This window comes from Oryza brachyantha, chromosome 10, assembly GCF_000231095.2.
Source record: "Oryza brachyantha chromosome 10, ObraRS2, whole genome shotgun sequence".
Taxonomy (NCBI): Eukaryota; Viridiplantae; Streptophyta; class Magnoliopsida; order Poales; family Poaceae; genus Oryza; species Oryza brachyantha.
This window is the reverse complement of record NC_023172.2, coordinates 15,074,762-15,094,525: the sequence shown is the minus strand read 5'-3', so window position 1 is coordinate 15,094,525 and position 19,764 is coordinate 15,074,762. Positions and strand designations below refer to the sequence as shown.

Here is a 19,764-nt window from a genome sequence, read left to right as displayed (position 1 = left end):
TTAATTTAGCTTTATATCGTGTATATGCGAAGTCAAAAGAATTGAAGACAATACATACGCAGTTAATTGATTTTAATTAAACTCACCGCACAGTTTCAAAGCATAATATCGTAGATTTCGCTTACCCCATAATTTTTTTTTGTTTCCTCGATCTTCCTCATGTGAGATGCTAAGCTAACAATCGTCTGCAGAAGGAAGAAAAGTGGTCTCAATATGATGCAAATGAAGTATTGCTGCCAGTAAATTAAATCAATGCTACATCCAAATCAGTGACTTAATTACCATACAAGTATATTTTGCTCCCTATTATTCTTTGGAAAAGAATCTCAATGCTTGAAAATATAAATCTTTGATTTATTTTTCTATGTTTTCTTGAGTTCTGACTCCTGAACTTGGGGCAATGTTCAAGTCGAGTGTTTTGTCACTATCAATCGGGGTACCACTGTTTTCTATATAAATTTTGGTATCTCTTAGTACCGTAGATACTAGAAAGTATAAAATTTTATATAAAAAACAGTGATACCTTATAGAACCTTCTTAAGGATGGGAACAATGCTCTATAAATATTGTTATGGTTGTTAGTGGAATAAGCAATTTTACATTCCTTGAAATTTTGGTACCTAGGTATTGGGAGGTACCAAATTTCATGCTAAAATTTTGGTACCTCTCAATACTTACTCAAATACTGTAAAATTGCTCTAGTAAAATGTATAACTAGCATGTTTGTCAACCGCCATTAAGGTTCGTGTCTAGGCTAATAAGTAGTCAATCGCTATTGGTATTTATGGCATCCCAAAAATTTTCGGCATAATTCCTTATTTGTCATGGCAATTTTATGTGATTCCTTAGTTGCCTCTCACTGACACTTTCTTCGTTGGCCAATTGTTTATGTTGACACTCGTGAGTATGACATGTGGAATCATCTAAATCAATAACAGTAGACCAGGATGTCAAATAATCGAACCTCAATCTTACGAGTGTCAAAAAGTCAAATCCCAGAAAACAAGTTGCAAATAACAGTTTGGGAGGGCCTTTTTCATTGAAATCATTTTGTCTGTACGGAATATCTGAAGAAGAAATGCCCAGGAAGATATGACAGCTGCTAAATCAGGATTGTAATTTGTCCTAGAAAATAGATGCAGTTGTTTGTCCAAATATTTTTATAGTATTGTTTTTAGGGATTTGATAGTGTTCATAGCAGGGCATCATATATGGAACATGATTTTTCTCCAATAATGGATAAACTGGTCCTAGATCAAAGATGTGTAGATGCATCAAGCATGGAAAATAAATTTGTTATTCCGCTCCGCGGGATTTTCATATAAAACAGTTTAGTTCACGTAGGAATTGGAGAAAACTATATCATCAACGAAAGACCTTGCTCAACTATTTTTTAATGCAACTTTGGGGAAGAAAATTCCATTGATTGTGATAAGAGCGCTCTCGCGAAAAAGATGTAGTACATCTGCTGTGTTAACTGCCAACAGATTGGTTATAGATGTTAATGTGCAAGGTAGAAGAAGCAACAGAAAGGAGTACACTCTTGCTTGAGAATGCAGCTGAAAACATTGATCAGGGGAAGCAATAAAATCTCCCATCACTTCTCCTGTTTGCTTGCACGAGAAATCTCCATTATTCAGAGCTAAAACACCCTGCATGATCTTGTGCACGCATGGTATAGGATGCTTAAATCCACCAAAGCTCAAAAGATCTGACATGACCATCAGAAGCTGCCAGCTTTGATTGTGAAGAAACAGGAGACCATCCCTATGCTAATAACCATTCCCATTAATTGAGATGGGATCTTGCTTTTTATGACAAGGCAGTACTGTAATATCCATCTCCTGAGTTGTTAGCATATCCTTGTCATTGTTCTTTTGATCATGACCGGTGAACAGTTGTTGGGGACTTTTTTTTTATCTCTGGCTGCCAAGCATACTGCCGCAGGAGTTTCACACATTTGCCTCCTTGGATCTTTGCTCGTAGGGCTGCAAAATAGGGGGAGGCTGAGGATTATATTGGCATGTTACGATGTCTCATGTGATCAAGGCACCAAACCAGAGTGAGAGAGTAAAGAAGACATGGCCATTAGCCAGCTCAACGTAGCCAACACAATTGGACCACACCCTTCTCTCTCTCTCTCTAGATGGATGATTGGATGGTTACAGGTAGGAGTATTTTGCACTGTTCTTCTTGCCTCAATTTTCGGGCATGGTACTGTTCAGAGAAAGAGTTCTGAATTTGCTTGTTGTTTTCCCAAGGATTATTTGTAATTTTGTACTCAGTAATTCAGTATGAGTGTTCTGAATATTGCAGCATTTCTCGCGAGGGGGAAGTCCTCTTTGGAAACAGTGCTTGTTGCAATGCCATGAATACTAGACCTAACTGACACAGAAACTCCAGGAGGCCTGAAACGAATGGTCCAGTTTTTGTTCAGAAACCCAGTGGTACAGTATCCAGTAAGCCAGCAGTAAGGTGCTAGAAAATACAGTAATAAGAACACAACATTTCCAGCATTTTCAGTCAAAGCTGATGAACTCCATCCAATCCAACAATTGGCAGAAGTTACTACGAAAATCCTACAAAATTCCTGCCCTCGAAAGAGAGAAGGCCAGGCCATTGTGTGCTGCTGGTTGGGAACATGGCAACATGCCATGTAGATCGCCATGCATGCATCTTAATTACTACTACTACTACCATTTCAGGAAGCACCACTCTAATTGCTGAAGCTGATGTCTCTCCTAATTGTTTGCCAGTACTGGTAAAAGACTGTAGCTTTGACCTACCATTAAAAAGGATTCAGGTAGTAGTAGTGGTTCTCAGGCCCTCCTGAATGGCTGGTTAACTGCCTGCCTCTACTGAACGTCACCATGTGGTCAAACAGAAGCAGTAATAAACATGAGCTTGCTTTTGTTTCAATCCAAGCCTACCGGGTTCTCTGTATTGATCTCCGGAGCCCACACCAGTTATTCCTCTCCTGCAATCATCATGCCACATTGCTACTGTTGCTGGTACAAGTTGCAGCAAATGGCCGTATGTAGTATGATGTATCTGCTCATGTAGGTATTGGATTGATCATTTGACTGCCTGCCTCAACAGTGAATGTGCTTGCTGGAGTGTGATGTGTTGATACATCTTCAGTACACTGGAATACCACCACTCCTTTTTGTTCAAACAAAACATGAAACAGTACTACCTCCACAAATATAAGGATCTCTGACTGTTCAGGTCTAGCGAGAAATGCTTATATTCGTGGATGAAATTCCATCTATAAATATAAGAATCCTGACTGTCTACGTGTATAGCCAGAAATCTTTATATTTCTGCCCTCGCTCAGACAGGTGCATCCAACCTCAAATGTACAAAATCGGACGACTGAGATTGACGTCGATTCTGAGGGCAGCAACCAAACAGGCCATATACCTTTGGCAGTTTGACTAGCTTGGCGACATCAGTCCTGCCTGAAGACTGGAGTAGCTGTGATCTGATCATCTGAGGTGATGATCATGGGAGATGCATGTCCATCTGACGACAGGAGTAAAATCTAACAATGATGCAGGATGTGCAAGCACTTGCCTTTGCCCACCGACCATGGCCAACCTTTATTACTAGACCTAGACTAGATGGCCAATACAAAGGTCATAAAGGCTTTATACTTCTACTACTTCTACAGGTAGCTCAGGCCATCATGGTGAGATCTTGGGTTCTTGTCCAAACAGCAACAAATCATTTCTTCCCAGTGCACACTGCGTATATGAAGAACTTCAGACGAGGTGTGTATCATCTGTAATTAATGGTACTTACCTAATCATATGTTGGATAATGACATTGCTACGGTGATAGAGGACGTGAATCTCTCTGGTCGATTATATTAAGCTTTTTTAACTTTTCTTCCTATCTTAATTACATTGAACGACCTCCTTCGGTCATTCCAACAAAAAGAGAACACTTTACAGGAATGCATCAATCACCGAGGATGTCGAGGAGAAAGGGTTGATTTGCTATTTTGCGTAGATTGGACTACCAATATTTGATAATTTCAATAGCATTTATTGCCTATTTGGATTGAAGTCTCATTTTAGCAAGCCTAGAAAAAACGGGCCACTTTAATACCGTGAAAAATTTTGGCATTGGCACAAATTGGTAAAATCATTTTTTTTCATAAACCAAACTAGCCTGAAGCTCCAGAGTGCATGTATAAGATTAGGCAGGTCGATCTGGGCCAGGCACGGTTTTGATGACAGCAAGCAAACAAGCCCTATGCCCGTGAAGTTTCATTTCTTCGATAATGGGAATGAATCCGACATCTGGCCAAGCTGTGACCTGTGAAGTTCCATGGCGACCAATTTATCTGTTCTGAAAAAGATGGAGCCAATAGGCAATGACGGGGTAATCTGATCAGACTTCAGAACAAGCAGCAAGCAAGGGCGGATTTAGTGCGGAGGCGGCTAGAGCTCGAGCCTCCGCTACCCCTGGTATTAGAGCCTCCGGGAAGATCTTCTTAAAATTTTATGGTAAAGATTAAAAAATAGAGGCTAAAACTCTATCTTAACTTTTTTAAACCTTACTAATCTCGTTGGCTAAATCCAATACTGGCAGCAAGCTCTTCAGATTGTTTGCAGGCTTGGATTCTGCTGCTACACCACCATCCATAGCAGCTGCAATGCAAGCCTCCAGCTGGGATTCTTGGGGATCTAGGATGAACATAAAGGCAGTAGCAGGTTCATGAGGCCATGACTGGCTGAACTGGTGCGCAAGATGGTTAAATAACTGGATGCATCATAAATTTTTAACTCATTGCTGCTGGTCTTCACTCTCAGCAGATGCATAACTCCATGGAACTGACCTTCGATCTGATGTCCCGTGACCTCCTCACTGCACTTGCTCATCAATGGGGGCAAGATCAAATGAACCACAGAAGAAACCAATGCTTTGCTTTCTTCTGGGTGTGATTTGCATGAGAAAAAAAAAACTGATAAGTGGTGTCTTTGTATAGGAGATGGGGCAGGAAATTTGGGACCATATATCAGGACAGCCAGGTCTCATCATTGCAAGCTGTAGTAGACATTAGATTTTATCCACAGGGCAGTGGTGCAAATCACCTGAGAAACAATATTCCCACTGGCTCAGTAACTCCACATATGTTTCATTCAAGAAAAATGTCATATTATCATCAAAGTAAAATAGTGCCTCTGTTCATTTTTTATAAGGCGTATTTTAATTCTAAGTCTCATAAGCTAAACTTCAACCAACTATTTCTCATAAAATGTGTTCTTAATTGCTATAGAACCAACATCCTGTGTAAGTTTGAAATATGAATCTATCAGTATAATTTTTATACAGTAAATATACTTGTAATTTAACTATTATTTATTTAAATATACATTTAACTTTAAAATTAAAATTAACATGACCCCTAACAGAATTAAAAATATATATATCGGAGCGAGACTACTCAGAATTCTTAGAAAAAGATTAATACTTAAAAGGTCAAAATTCTGAGATATTATACTGCTATGCTGAGATTTTATGATGGTATGACTACGCCTTCATTGCCAATGCTGAACTCAAATTTGAAGCTAATGGCCCACAGCACTCCCAAAAGTTAACAGAGTTAAAAGGAATAAAGAAGATATCCTCAATTTAGTGACTAGTAACAAACCAAGTTTGAAGCTGCGCATAACACACATGAATATTCACAAGGTTAAAATTATATTTCATCTTCTGGAATGACAGTCTCACGGCATCCTAGTATGAACTTGAAATGCTGTTGATCATTTCCTGGCAGTGGTACGATGTTTGGGAGGCCTTCCTCTAGTTGAAGATGAACCTTGAACCCCAAAAGTTTTCCTAGATCGAGTTTTCCTGGGCTCGAATCCTATAGCATGCAAATCATCGCATATCTCGTGCCGTGCCAGAGAAACAAGTCCAGGCATTATCTCCCTAAGAAAATTTCTCAATCCTCTTCCTCTCCTCAGCTTGATCCCACAAGAGGGTCCATCCTTATCGGGTGGAATCACAGGGACGGATTCGCCATCATCTCTGATCTCCTCTACATTCAATACAATTTCCTCATAAGAGTCCAATGAGTGCTGAGGTTCATCATTTCCATCCTCGGCTGCTGTCTGACTGTTGCTTCCTGGGCAATATGTAGTACTCGCAGAACTCGAGAAAATGGAAACAAGTGTCTCAGCTGCAATACAAACCACTTCGTCACAATTACCTGTCAAGGTCTCTTGAGGACTTGATGCTCCATCATGAGATGCTCGCAGTTGTGGCCAGACAATATTATCAACATGAGGAATTTCCGCAATCAAATGTTTGCTGTTAACACTCAGAAGGTCTGAAGACTGCGTCTTATCAATTTCATTATTTTTTGACACCTGCAAAAATGTGGAATTTCCATCCTTGCTCACCGATATGAGACGGTCTCCAACAGGTTGCTCTTCTGTAAAAGTTTCAGCATGCACACCATTTCTCATGGAGAAAGAATGGTCGGTTACTGTTTCTTCACTTCCATCATTTTTCACTAGCTTATCTCTAAAACTATTACTGGTTATCGTTGATTCCATGTCAATGCTTTCAGCTGGCACATTTAGGTCAAAAAGGATCTTCTCTTCACCACTGGATATTATAGTAGACGTATTATGTTGGAACCTAGTAGGCACAGCCAGAGGTGGTTGTCCTGATTGGCGGGCAACAAGATTGTCACCTGATTTTTGTAAACCCAAAGACGAGTCATTTCTGCCACTGGGACTGACAGAAAATCTTTGCTGTGGCAAGAAACACTGACTGCTGGATCCACATAACTTATCCACTGGATGTTCATACTGGTCATTTTCTCTTGTATGTAGATTATCCCCTGAACGTTGTAGATTCTTTGGATCATGAAATGGATATGCAGCTATAACTTCCCTTGAACTGTCAGGAGCAGAGCTGGGCGCAACCACCATAATGGAAGATTCTTTTGATGATCCAACACCAGAGCCACATTCTTTTTTGTAAACTTTGCTGGAGCCATTCCAAAAATCTCCAGGGTGTGACAATGAAGAATTAACTAAAGTGGGACATTTTATTTGAGATGGTGCATAGAAAACATGGAGACTTTCTTCTTGAGGTACATTCAGGTCGATCAGCAAATGCCTGGATTCTGTATTATCAGTTTTGATAGGGGATTGGCAGTCCGGAGTATCACTGGAACCAACTGAACCTGAAAATCATCAGAGTTGAACAGTCATATAAATGCTCAATGAAAAGGTCAATTTGTAGGATTATATTTCAGGTTTAAGTGAAGAAAGTTCATACAGCAGACACCACGAGAAGAATAAAACAAGCTAAATTGTTTCCAACAACCACATGTCACTTATGCCATCTCAAATTTGCAAAGATTAGTGGCACTGAAGGTCCAACTAATCAATTATGCTGAAGAGAGCATCCTCTCCCCATGTATAAGTTGTGAAAATTTAGTTAGGAGATAGATGCATTCAGGGGTACTAGAAGTCTAGAACAGAGAACGCCTCTCTGTAAATCATCTTGGAAACATCAAAGTCTGTTCTCTTTTTTCAAACTGTAAAACCATGTTTTGGTTTCTTGTAATTTACCCCTCTTTTGTTAATAGTTTAACAGTGAGTCTCCTGAATAATTGCTTCAAAGAATATCTCATCCCAGTTCTTGGTTTATAATAAGCCAATTTGCAAATTACTAAAGGTCCAGTGGACCTGAAATGCAACACAACTTACTTAGAAAAGAAATGAACTTTACAAACTATTAAGAGCTAAAAAGGGCACGGATGCATACTTGTGATTTTTTAAAAAAAAACAACTGCAACTTTATGAACTCAAGTTCATATGCACCAATTATGGCTAGCATAATTGTGAATTTCAAACAACCAGGAAAGTTCTACATGTAGGTGACACTTTATAAACACCAATTAATATGCTCTCAATATTATTGAAAAAACATAGATGCTCAATATGTTTGGATATGTATAACTGTAAAGAATTTTAGAGAGAAAAAAGATCATTGTGCTCTGCAGAAACAGAGGATGTTATATCACAAAAGATGCAGTACTTGTCTTTTTTGTGTGATGCACATATCAGCATAGTTTAGCAAAAAATTAATTTTCACACATGCATATTTTAGATTCTTTTGTTGTACAAATCACAAGATTGTTGCAAGTGTGTAACAGTGTTGAATACTAGGCAAGATGACTGGCCGAGGGAATTTAATTCTGCAAGAGGTGATGCTGTTGATGCACAAAGTGGAAAGAGAGCGGAATAGGGTAGCTCATGAACTTGATCAGATTGTTAACATAATAGTCTGTTGTGCTGTTTGGCATAATCAGGCTGTGGTATTTGTTAACCATATACTTGAGGCTTGAGCATTGCATTCCTAACATTGCTATGTAGTATGTAAAGCTCTTCTTTCCCTCAAAAAGTAAAAAAAATGAGAAGCCATAATACCAGGCAGAGATCACTAATTCTACCGATATCTAGCAAATGCACCATCAATTTATAGCAGTTTACACCAAGTATTTTCATGATAATAATGAACACCAATATAATAGTAGCGCCAGCTTTGTCAAGGAAGCATTAATATACATGCCGTGAGATCGTTTCGATTATATTTTTATCAAACCATAAGTGACAAGCGCATACATCCAATACCTGTGGACAGTCATATAAAGTAAGTAGGCTGTATTAGAATAGCAAGATTGGATAGGTGTAACTAACAAACTCATTTCTGTAGTACCCAGGCAGTATATTTCCACTATGAATTATACAAGCAAATTGATGTAATTTTGAGGAGGTACACGAGACACTAAATTTACTAACTAACTAACTATACACAGGAGGAGAAGGAACACTATATAACTCACCAGGGCTTACACGGGAAGCATTCCGCTCCATACAGAGCTGGCTGGATTCTGCAGTTGAGCAGTTCTCCGCTGAAACATAGCATCCCTGAGACCGGTTGCCAAAGCCGGCATAAGAAACAAACTCCACATCATCATCCGATGTCGCCGGCTTCTCCAGATCAATCACATAACGATGGCCGCATTTATCCCGTGTATCGCTGACATCGGGCTTTATCCGGATCGAATTCCTATCATCCATATTCTGCTCCACGAAGCAGGAACCCCTCTTGCGCTTATTGGAATTACTGGAAGCATCTGGACTGCCGGTGCCGGACCTAACGTGATGCATGGGGGCTTGTTCAGCTGAACCCCCAAAAAATTTCTTTTTTTTCCGTTGCCCCTAAACAGAAGCTACTATTAGTAAGTACTACAGCACGCATCAAATCAATCCAAAAGAAACTTTTTAAGATAATAATATTAATACTACTACTAATAATAATAAATCCAGAAGAGACTGGATGGATTAATTGGAGAAATCAATCCCAACTTTCCGATACGGATTTCTCCCAACCTACGCATCATCCACTCGCACAAAGGAGTAACCACGAATGAGCAATACCTTCAATTCGATCCGAACCGAGGCGGGATGGAGTTCGGTCCCCCAAGAACCCCTCTTCCGGCCCGTGCGCGCCGGCCCGCAGCTGCAAGAAGGCTAGAGCGTGGTCAGGAAGGACAAGAGGCCGTCCCCGCCGTCACTGCGGGCCTCCCCGCCGGCGCCGCGCGCGCGGAGGGGCTCCGGCACGCGGTGCAGATCGGGGGGAGGGCGGAGTAGAGAGAGGGTGCGGGGAGACGAGAGACAGCAGAAGATGAGGAGGAAGGGAAGGAGGAGGGTATCTTGGTCATTCGCTGTCTTGGGGGAGGAGGAGCCGCTTTTATTGGCCGGCTTAAGGGGTTGTTTGGAAGATGCTAAACTTTTTAGCCTTATATCATTTTGAATAAGTATTAAATATAGATTAATTAAAAAACTAATTTTACAAATAAGAGCTAATCCGCGAGACGAATTTTTTAGCCTAATTAATTCATAATTAACCAATGTTTATTGTAGTATCACATAGACTAATCATAGATTAATTAGGCTCATTAGATTCGTCTCGTGAATTAGTCCAAGATTAAGTATGAGTTTTATTTATAAACTACGTTTATTATTATATATTTATAATAAGTATCCAAATATTCGATGTGACTAGAGGCTAAAGTTTAGTCCATAGAAACAAACCCCTAAGCCACATTTTGTCTCCCGGCAATTCTGTGGCTTGCAACTGTGATTACCCACCCAAAGCACAAACCTTTTTTGTAACAAAAATATCTTGATTTCCAGCCATATTTCTCGTCTGTTGATTGATGTTTTTTTTTGTCTTTGTTCTGTTTTATTAGAGATTGGAGAACCATACAGTACAAAATAAATACTACTTTGTGTACAAAATGAACTATTGATGTTGAAAATAAATAAACGGTTCTCCACGGTAGATCAAGATGTACTGATTTCTAGATATGGGTGTGCAAAGAAGATCATTTGATTTAATGGCAATAAATTAGGGTTTGATAAAAATACTAGGGTTCGGTTCTTAGACCACATCATGTAAATGGGTGAAAAAACATGATCACAAGAATCACAAAAGGGAGCCTCTTTTGGCTGAACCAATATTATGATAATAGTACTAATGGAGGATTGACATCGGTACGTACGAAAACGAGACGGAGCTGCATTTTTTAGATGAGATTTAAGCTGCAGGTAGACAGCACTGCTTATACCTTAACAGGACCATTTCACATGTGTGTTGAACAGGACAGCACATAATGGAGCTACACACATGGCCCGCTTGTCTATCACCAACAGGTGTGTGACATCCACCCGGGCACGTGCGAGCCTCCGCGATTTCACTCTCATGCCGACCTCAGTGCAGGCCCTGATTTTTCACTCTCATGGTCATGGGCGATTACACTTATTCAGACTGAAGTTTTATCGTACAAACCCCACAGAAAAAATATCAACATTTAAAATTTTAATTTTAAATATAGAGTTAATTTTAAAAAAAACTTTATCATAGTTTTATTTTCAGCTTTTTATTTTTTGATTGCTAAAAACACATACAAAAAAGTTTTATTCAAATTATTTTTCGTTCGTCGTATGCCGTTTGGTTTTTTCTTAGAAAACAAATAGATGACTCCATAGGCTTAACTTTTTTTTTTATCCCCGTCACTATAAATAGTTTGGCTCCAGTATCATTTTATAGTTGCATCTATATATAAGCTAGAAATTGAATTTTAAAACATAATTTAAATTTTATTTTGTGGTATTTCATGCGAATACGTATATAAAAGATGTACTCTTAAATTACTTTATGTTTTTGCCTTTTTCTTTTTCAAAAAGTGAAACGAAAGATTTCCGTCGTTTGTTCCGATCTTTTTAAGTTTGTTGCGCGGAACCGTAGAGGTCCTTTGATAATTGTAGCCACACAATAGTTATTTATATTCTCTTATTTTAAGCACGCGTTGGAAAGCTAAGTCCTTTCGAAGTTTTTATACATTTGTCTGAAAGTCTTGATAAAGAGAAGAGAAAGCAGAGGTTCATAACTGAAAATGAGTCAAAGCTGATCAAAGACTTCAGGATCCCAACTATACAAGCAGCCTACATAGGCTACCTTCTTTGGTCAACACGAAGATAAAGATTTACTAGATTTTTCTGATTTTTACTATAACTATCGAAGGATATGTTAATAAAAATAATTATTATAATGTCAAAAAATTATTTTCAAAAAATGAGATAATAAACTTCTAAATAATAATATTTTCTTAAAAAATACATTGTTTAACTGTTCAAAAATCATATGGATAAAAGGCCGATAAAAACTAAAAAAACATAAGAGTATAGCACAACTCTGTTGAGAAAAAACAACTTTTAGGAATGAAATTCCTTTTTTATAAGAACAAAAGGAGTAAAGGCTTGTTTAGTTCAATGAAAATTTTACATTACGTGTTTTGAGTGGACGTCAAAAATTATTTTGGTGACTAGCTAAAAAACTAATTATATAGGATGTCAAGAAATCACAACATGGATTTTTAAATCTAACTAATCTATCGTTAACAACATATGTAAGTTACTATGGCAGTTATAACTAATCATAGACTAATTAGGCTCAAAAGGTTTGTCTCATAAATTTCTTTTAAACTATATAATTAATTATTTTTAACTATATTTAATAATATATATATATATATATATCAAATATTAAAGATTCGACATGACTGATGAAATCAAAAATTTGTGAAAACTCAACATGGTCTAAGTGACAGCAGCTGTCACCCTCTTCAATCCAGCAGCCACCAAATCACACAGAATCGCAGCCATCGACAGGCCACAAATAGCAGCAGAAGCAGAAGCAGAAAGCAGAACCACCACAAGCCCACAGGAAGCTCTGTCCACGAAAGCACAAACCGACAAAAAAGCAGCTCAGCTCGGCCCGCTTCCCTCCAAATCGCACGCACCAAACCAAGACGAAATCGCCCACGTCTCTCGCCTTCGCCGCCGCCCCGCCGCCCATGCCGTCTCCCTCGCTCCGCCTCGCCGTCGTCGGGGCCGGCGCCGCCGGGCTGGCGGCGGCGCGGGAGCTGCGGCGGGAGGGCCACGCGCCGGTCGTCTTCGAGCGCGCCGCCGCCGTCGGGGGCACGTGGCTCTACGACGCCGCCCCCGCCCCGGGGGCTGCTGCGGCCGTGGCCGTCGACCCGCTCGGCGCCGGCGCCGCCCACTCCAGCCTCTACGCGTCGCTGCGCACCAACCTGCCGCGCGAGTCGATGGGGTTCCTCGACTTCCCCTTCGCCGAGGATGCGGGGGTCGACGGCGCCGGCGACCCGCGCAGGTTCCCCGGCCACGAGGAGGTGCTCCGGTACCTCGAGGCGTTCGCGCGGCGGTTCGATCTGTACGGCCTCATCCGGTTCGAGACGGAGGTGGTTAGGGTTCGGAGGGACGGCGGCGGCGGCGGAGGGAGGTGGGCGGTGACTTCCAGGAAGCTCGGGGAGAAGGGGAAGCGTGACGAGGAGGAGGTGTACGATGCCGTCGTGGTTTGCAATGGCCATTACACGGAGCCTCGCCTCGCCCATATACCTGGTGATCTCCTCAGCGCCGCAGTCTTGTCAACTTCAACTTCTCATCATGGACATCACATATTCAAATTCAAATAATTAGATGATTTGTTACTATACTGTAGTCAATATATAACTGCATGATGATCATCAAATCGACGAATGTTAATTAAACTTCAAACTGAACTCAAGAGTTTAAGCCCCCCCATCTCTCGCTTACGTTTACGCTTTGTAAGCCAGAATTTGAATTTTGAAACTTAAGTATGAAGTTGATTTTGGAGGATTTTTTTCATAGTATTTTTTTAAAGCTATTGCTTTTAGATCTGTAAGAACACTTGTATAAAAATTTTACCCACAAATTATTTTTTAATAGTAAATAAGTGGCTTTGCTTATGCTTATTAAAAGCAAAACGATAATAATGGATAGAGATCGACTTCAAATCTGTATTTTGTAACACTGTCAGGGGTGGATGCTTGGCCTGGGAAACAGATGCATAGCCACAATTACCGCGTTCCAGAGCCATTCCATGATCAAGTAAGGGTCTATATCGGAGCAACTTTCCTCCGATCATGCATTTGTGCTTAAATGGCATCTTGGTTAATGTTTTTACTTGGCAGGTAGTGATCATAATCGGGGCATCTGCAAGTGCCGTAGACATTTCAAGGGATATTGCAGGCGTTGCGAAAGAGGTTCATGTTGCTGATAGATCAGCACCTGCATTCACTTGCAAAAAGCAGCCTGGATATGATAATATGTGGCTCCATTCAATGGTAAACGCCATTTCCTCATGGTGAGTGATAGATACTATGGTAGCTTTATCAACCGAAAGGGCTGCCACATTTAGTTCAACTACAAAACTAATTTCCATGCTGCAGATTGACCGTGCAGAAGAAGATGGCAGTGTGGTGTTTCAGGATGGCAGCTCAATCAAAGCCGATGTCATTATGCACTGTACTGGGTATATAGACTTGCATTATCCCTGCAGCCAGTTTCTTGGCTTCTTGCACAAAATTGCATTTTTGCTACTTTGGTTCAAGCTAACAATGTGTTCGCTGCATTTGCTTGTCGACTAGCTACTTGTATGATTTTCCATTCCTTGGGGATGATAGCGCCATCACTGTTGATGACAACTGTGTTGGTCCACTATACAAGCATGTTTTCCCACCAGAAGTGGCGCCTCACATGTCCTTCATTGGATTGCCGTGGAAGGTCAATATATGTGCAAAAAATGCTGCCATTCACTTTGAAATTTGAATGCACTTGTAAGCTGTCTTGATCTTGTGATGATCTAGGATGTAAGCATGCCCCTCCCTGCTTCTTGCAGGTCATTCCTTTCCCACTGTTTGAACTCCAAAGCAAATGGGTTGCCGGTGTGCTATCAGGACGGATCAAGCTTCCTTCGAGAGATGAAATGATGGAAGATGCAAAATCCTTGCACTCGAAACTGAAAGTGTATGGATGGCCTAAGAGATACGCCCACAACTTTGCGGACTATCAGGTAGCTTACGGATGTCTTGAGTGTTAGTTGTCTAAGTTTATTTAGTATTTGATGAAAGGTAATCAGTAATTTTTTTTCGGTAGATTCGTTTATGTTCCCTTGATAAGAATGTTTTTGCTTCCAGTTCGAGTATGATGATTGGCTTGCGGAGCAATGTGGTCTTCCACCAATTGAACAATGGAGGAAGATGATGTATGCTGCAAATTCAAAGAACAAGGCAGCTCGTCCAGAGAGTTACCGAGATGAGTGGGACGATGATCATCTAGTGGCAGAAGCAAAAGAATATTTCAAAAAATACTTGTAAAATATATCTTTTGATTCTCATCTTGACATTTATGCAATGTCCATGATTGCAATTTGCAATGCAGTAAATATACAGAGGATAATTCTGTACACCCAAAAACCTCAAGTCTGGAATGGGTACATATGCTCGCTGGTTTACTTGTGAATTATTGGACCATTTGGGGCTTGTACACTGTAATAATCTGAAACAAAACAAGAGAATAATTCTGTGCATGAATTTATCATTTCAGTTTTATAAGACGCTCGCTGGTTTACTTGTGAATTATTGGATCATTTAAGGCTAGTAGACTGTAATAGCCTGAAGCAAAACAAATTTATCATTTCGGTTTATAGGCAAATCATTTGAGGCTTGTATAGTGTAATGTAATAATCTGAAGCAAAGCAAGAGGATGATTTGGAATTTACCCTTTCAGCTTTATAGGCTGTAAATGGCAAAACATAAGTTAATTGCACCAGCCGGGAATCGAACCCGGGTCTGTACCGTGGCAGGGTACTATTCTACCACTAGACCACTGGTGCTGATCATGCCCATTCTGTTTCCTTTTAAATCTTATACTGAAATACATAGTGCATTAGTGCAACCCCATGTGAACCATATTCTCCCTATAACCATATTCATCAAGGGGTCGAAGTTATTCTGATGCTGCATAATTTAATGTAATCACTTCACTAATGCATACAGATATTAAGGTTTATCCTTTCATTATAGCAGCAATTTGCATTGAACCATCACAAACCAACAGGAGGAGCACCAGAGAAAAGAAAATGGATATCCAACAGAGCCAATGTACATCCACCCAAGTGTGAAGGATGATTGGATCAAAGTGAGCTGCTTAGCACACGTGCTGAAATCCAAACTGGAGATGCCATCAAAATCGTTTCTTGATTTCCCAGAGTTCAAAAAGATCGTGGCTTTCCTGATGATTCCTACGACGCGACGGCGTCGTCCTCCAGCGAGCATATCCTATCCGGCTGGTCGTCCTCCAGCGCGCGCACCCGCTTCCGTATCCTGCGGAGCGCGCCGTCCACGGCGAGGTCGACGGCGTCCTTGGTCGTCTCGCTCAGCTCCGCGGTGCTCCCGTGCCGCCGGTAGAGCACCCTTGGCGCCATCTCCAGCGCGCGCTCCCGCATCCTCCTCACCTCGGATTCGTTCACCGCCGCGAGCGTCTCGGCGATCTTGACGCCGCCGAACACCACCGACTCCTTGGGTATGTGCACCGAGAACTCGTCGTACCGCTCCGGTGGCAGGTGCCAGCCGTACTGCCGCCTCGCCGCGGCGTCCTCGAAGAACACGGGCACGCAGCCGGCGAGGATGGCGTCGAACGTCGACCGCCGCGTCGGCGTGTCCCCCGGCGGCTGGAGGCAGAACTTGGCGTGCAGCATCGGCCGCATGTACCGGATGGGGTCGTGCGAGCACTTGCCGCCGGAGCAGTCCACGACGATGCACGCCTCGGTCCGGTTCGCGCACTCGGCGAGGATGGAGCCACGGATGTTGGGTTTGGACGGGCGCGACACGCCGCCGGCGAAGAGCATCAGCGCGGCGCGGCGTGACCGGCGCGCGCGGGCCAGCCACGCGCGCAGCCGCGGCAGCGACGCCGGGTGGAACGACGTCGGGTGCGGGATCGCGTGCTCCTGCCACGGCCACGCGCGGGACTCCAGCGTCAAGAACGTGAAGTTGTCGAACGCCGGCAGCCGGAGCAGCGACGTGGTGCCCCACAGCCTCGGCTCCGTGTGCGGCTGCTGCGAGTAATCCCACGCCGACCCGGAGAGCACCAAGAAATGGTCATGGCCACGGCGGCGCGCCAGGATCTGCGGCCGGTCCCGCGCCAGGAACTCGGCCAGCGCCGCGCCGTGCTGCGCGGAGGAGTCGAGGAGGGCCGGGTCGAGCACGTACGGCAGCGAGTCGAGGCCCGCGTAGTACGGGACGAACACCGCGTCGGCGAGGGCGGGGTCACCGACGATGCAGTCCCGCTCGGCGACGCGGCGGTGGAAGAAGACCTCGAGGAGGCGCGTGTCGGTGCGGTACCAGGAGCGGCTGCTGGCGTGGGTGCGCGGGCCGAGGCCGTGGTTGACGAGCGACTCGCAGGGCGGGGACGAGGTGGCCGGCGTGGACGGGTCGGCGAGAGGGAAGGCGGCGTCGCAGTGGCGGAGGAGGTGCGCGTTGAACTGCGGGGGGAGGCGCCGGATGTGGATCCGTCGGCCGGCGCACGGGTCCGGCGTGGCCCCACCTTCGCCGGAGACGGCGTCGCCGGCGCCGGCGCCGGCGACGAGGAGGAGGATCAAGAGGGAATTGGGCATTTTGGGAAGAGAGAGAGAGAGAGTGAGTGGACGAGTGGCCATGTAACGGAAATGGCACGGTTAGTGGATGTGTGGCCCACATGTCAGTTTAACATTTTTCACCTCTGCAGTTATTGAGCGGTTAAATTGCACCTGTAAAACCAACTGTCATCATGTCATGAATTTGATTAGTTCGGCCAAAGATACAGGGGTGATTTGCTAGCTTTTTCATAAAAAAATAAATGATAATTTGAAAATGAAAAATAATTTATGAATAAAATTTTTATACATGTATTCTTAGCGATATAAAAGCAAATGATGGAAAAATAAACTTCGGTAAAAAAATTCTAGAATCAAGTCCAAATTTAAGATTAAAAATTTAAAATTTGTTTATATGTATAAGCGGAAGCGAAAAGAAAAGATGAGGGTGATATCTCCTCTCCCCAGCTCTTTGATATTTTAATTTGTTTTTGTCGTTTGAGTTTGATATTTCTTATTTTATATAGTACCATTTTTATAAGATGTAAACGAGAAAAAACTGCAGATTTTTTTCAGGATTAAAAGCTATCACAGCATGCCGAGTGTTATATCCAAACATTTTAAATCATGTTCATATCTCCCTATGGTTGAGATTTTATTTTAAAAAACAGTTCATTGTGTGGATTTAGGATTTGCAAAATACTTCGACACATGCTCTCAGTTGGCACCACTTGGAACTTGGAAGTTCATCATGCAGAGAATGTGTGACAAACAACTCTAAGACTAGTCTACCCTCGTCCTTTTGCTTTTCCTTTTATGCTTAATTATAAGCCAAATTTTAAATTTTAACTTTAAATTTAGAGTATATTTTAATATTTTTTCTTTGTAGTTTATTTTCCACAAATGTTTCGTAATTCGTAAGTTTATGTACTATGTTACAGCCATCTTCCAAGTACTTGTGTCACTCGCACAATGCACTTGCCTTTACAGCCCAACACTGGAAGAGTTCCAAACGAAAAGCAAATTTGATCATCTTCGTATACTTGACGAACATGCGATCAAAATCTTCTGAACTCATGCCACTAACTGCTGGTAAGTTTGGCCCATCAACTTCGTAATGGGCCAATTCTTATCTGGGCCTTTTCCTCCATTGGGCTGATTAGCTTCTGGCCATATTGCAGACAGGCCATACAAGATCAAGCCCATTTTTAATCCTGCACATATACGGCTATACCATCTATCGCGTTGCTGGCACCCACCTTACAATAATGGAGTCCATTCCCAATTCCCAAATAAGATTATTTTTTTATTTATTCTAGGCTTTTCTAAAAATAAGTTTATTTGTATATAATCATCGTAAAAACAAAAAATAAATATATTAAAAATAAATAAAATAGAGAATAATTGTATTGCGATGTGGTAACATAGATGATATGCTATTATTTTTATTTTGTATTGGCATATGTGTGAGGAATGAAAAATAAGATTGTTTTGAGACGGTGGAAATACATTTTACAGACAAAGTAATTTCATTTTGAAAATATAAAGGTAATCTTATTAAAACATCCCAGCAGATCTGGTATCCCATTATTTCATTCTATAAATAGTGGATAAAGACTAAAAGTTGAGTTTTAGCATAACATTTATCTTATCTTCTATATTTGGATGTCATCCATATTAAAAGAAAGAAAAGAGAAAAAATATATTTAGATGTTCCCTTTATTCTCCAAAGAGATCTATTTTGGATAATTATTTAAATAAAAAATGAAGGGATTCTTGCGAGGGAGGGAGCAGTAGTTCCGGGCACGCTACGCGACACGGCGCTGGCGGCTGGGTCTAGTAGTACTTTTGCACGGACAAACTCCACTACTCCTAGGTCCCATCCAATCCAACGTACAGCCAGCCAACGCGTGGTACGATGCTTGACCGCGCGCAGCCGATCCACGAGGACCACGACCGACCAAATTGTCTCAAATTGAAGTATTTTTTTTCTCGAAAAGCAATACAAACACTGCTTCTATCTCTCCCAAAAAATACTCCTATATTTTTTTTATCTTCTCTTGTTCTCGCACAATAACTTTGTTTTTTAAACAACTACTATACTAGATTTGATAAAAACAAGAAATAAATTATTGGTATTTAAAAAATACTAGAGGACAAATGCATTACAGTTGAGTCTTTGTGACTTGTGTGGCATATAAGGTAGAAAAAATACAACTTTTTAAGATAGAGAGAGTAGCAGTAAATGTGATCTGCATGACATAAATTAATTTACTTAATTCAAATAAGATGGTATCTTCATCTACCTCCATACAAAAAATATAAATATTTTTAGATTTTTTTAGTAGACATTAGTATTGAAAAGAAAAGAAATAATGTCCCCTAAATGAGCAATGAATGGGAGCGTTACAGTAAAGGATAATTTTTTTTTGAACGTGAAGTGATGGAGAGGATAAATTTTGTTGCGTTGCGCTAGAAATGTAAGTTTTTGGAACAAAATTTAAATATAACACATACTTAGGGGTCATTTAGATGGGTCTAAATTTTTTGCCCCATGTCACATCGAATGTTTGGACACTAATTTAAAGTATTAAACATAGATTAATAAAAAATTAATTTCATAAATGAGTGTTAATCCGCAAGACAAAATTTTTAAGCCTAATTAATTCATAATTAGAACATATTTACTATAACATCACATAGGTAAAT

General features: G+C 41.3%; 3 protein-coding genes and 1 non-coding gene across 4 annotated transcripts; 1 reads left to right on the top strand and 3 right to left on the bottom strand.

Annotated features, from left to right (window-relative positions):
• Positions 1-5,525: 5,525 nt before the first annotated feature.
• Positions 5,526-9,741, bottom strand: LOC102704739. Its single transcript, XM_006661977.3, has 3 exons — positions 9,477-9,741; positions 8,879-9,257; positions 5,526-7,210 (listed from the first exon to the last, which is right to left on the bottom strand). The coding sequence occupies exons 2-3, from the start codon at positions 9,204-9,206 to the stop codon at positions 5,775-5,777; spliced, it is 1,764 nt and encodes a 587-aa protein (XP_006662040.1). The 5' UTR covers positions 9,207-9,257; positions 9,477-9,741; the 3' UTR covers positions 5,526-5,774.
• A 2,578-nt stretch (positions 9,742-12,319) lies between these two features.
• Positions 12,320-15,043, top strand: LOC102704453 (flavin-containing monooxygenase FMO GS-OX-like 4). The gene is made up of 7 exons (XM_006661976.3): positions 12,320-13,022; positions 13,462-13,532; positions 13,616-13,768; positions 13,874-13,956; positions 14,072-14,207; positions 14,323-14,496; positions 14,621-15,043. Exons 1-7 carry the CDS (start codon positions 12,458-12,460, stop codon positions 14,798-14,800), a joined length of 1,362 nt encoding a protein of 453 aa, XP_006662039.2. The 5' UTR covers positions 12,320-12,457; the 3' UTR covers positions 14,801-15,043.
• A 204-nt stretch (positions 15,044-15,247) lies between these two features.
• Positions 15,248-15,318, bottom strand: TRNAG-GCC. The gene has a single exon. It is a non-coding gene; the product is annotated as a tRNA-Gly (tRNA).
• Positions 15,319-15,371: 53 nt separating this feature from the next.
• Positions 15,372-17,154, bottom strand: LOC121055570 (probable xyloglucan galactosyltransferase GT19). The gene has a single exon (XM_040528341.1). It carries the CDS (start codon positions 17,137-17,139, stop codon positions 15,727-15,729), a length of 1,413 nt encoding a protein of 470 aa, XP_040384275.1. The 5' UTR covers positions 17,140-17,154; the 3' UTR covers positions 15,372-15,726.
• Between the last annotated feature and the right edge of the window lie 2,610 nt (positions 17,155-19,764).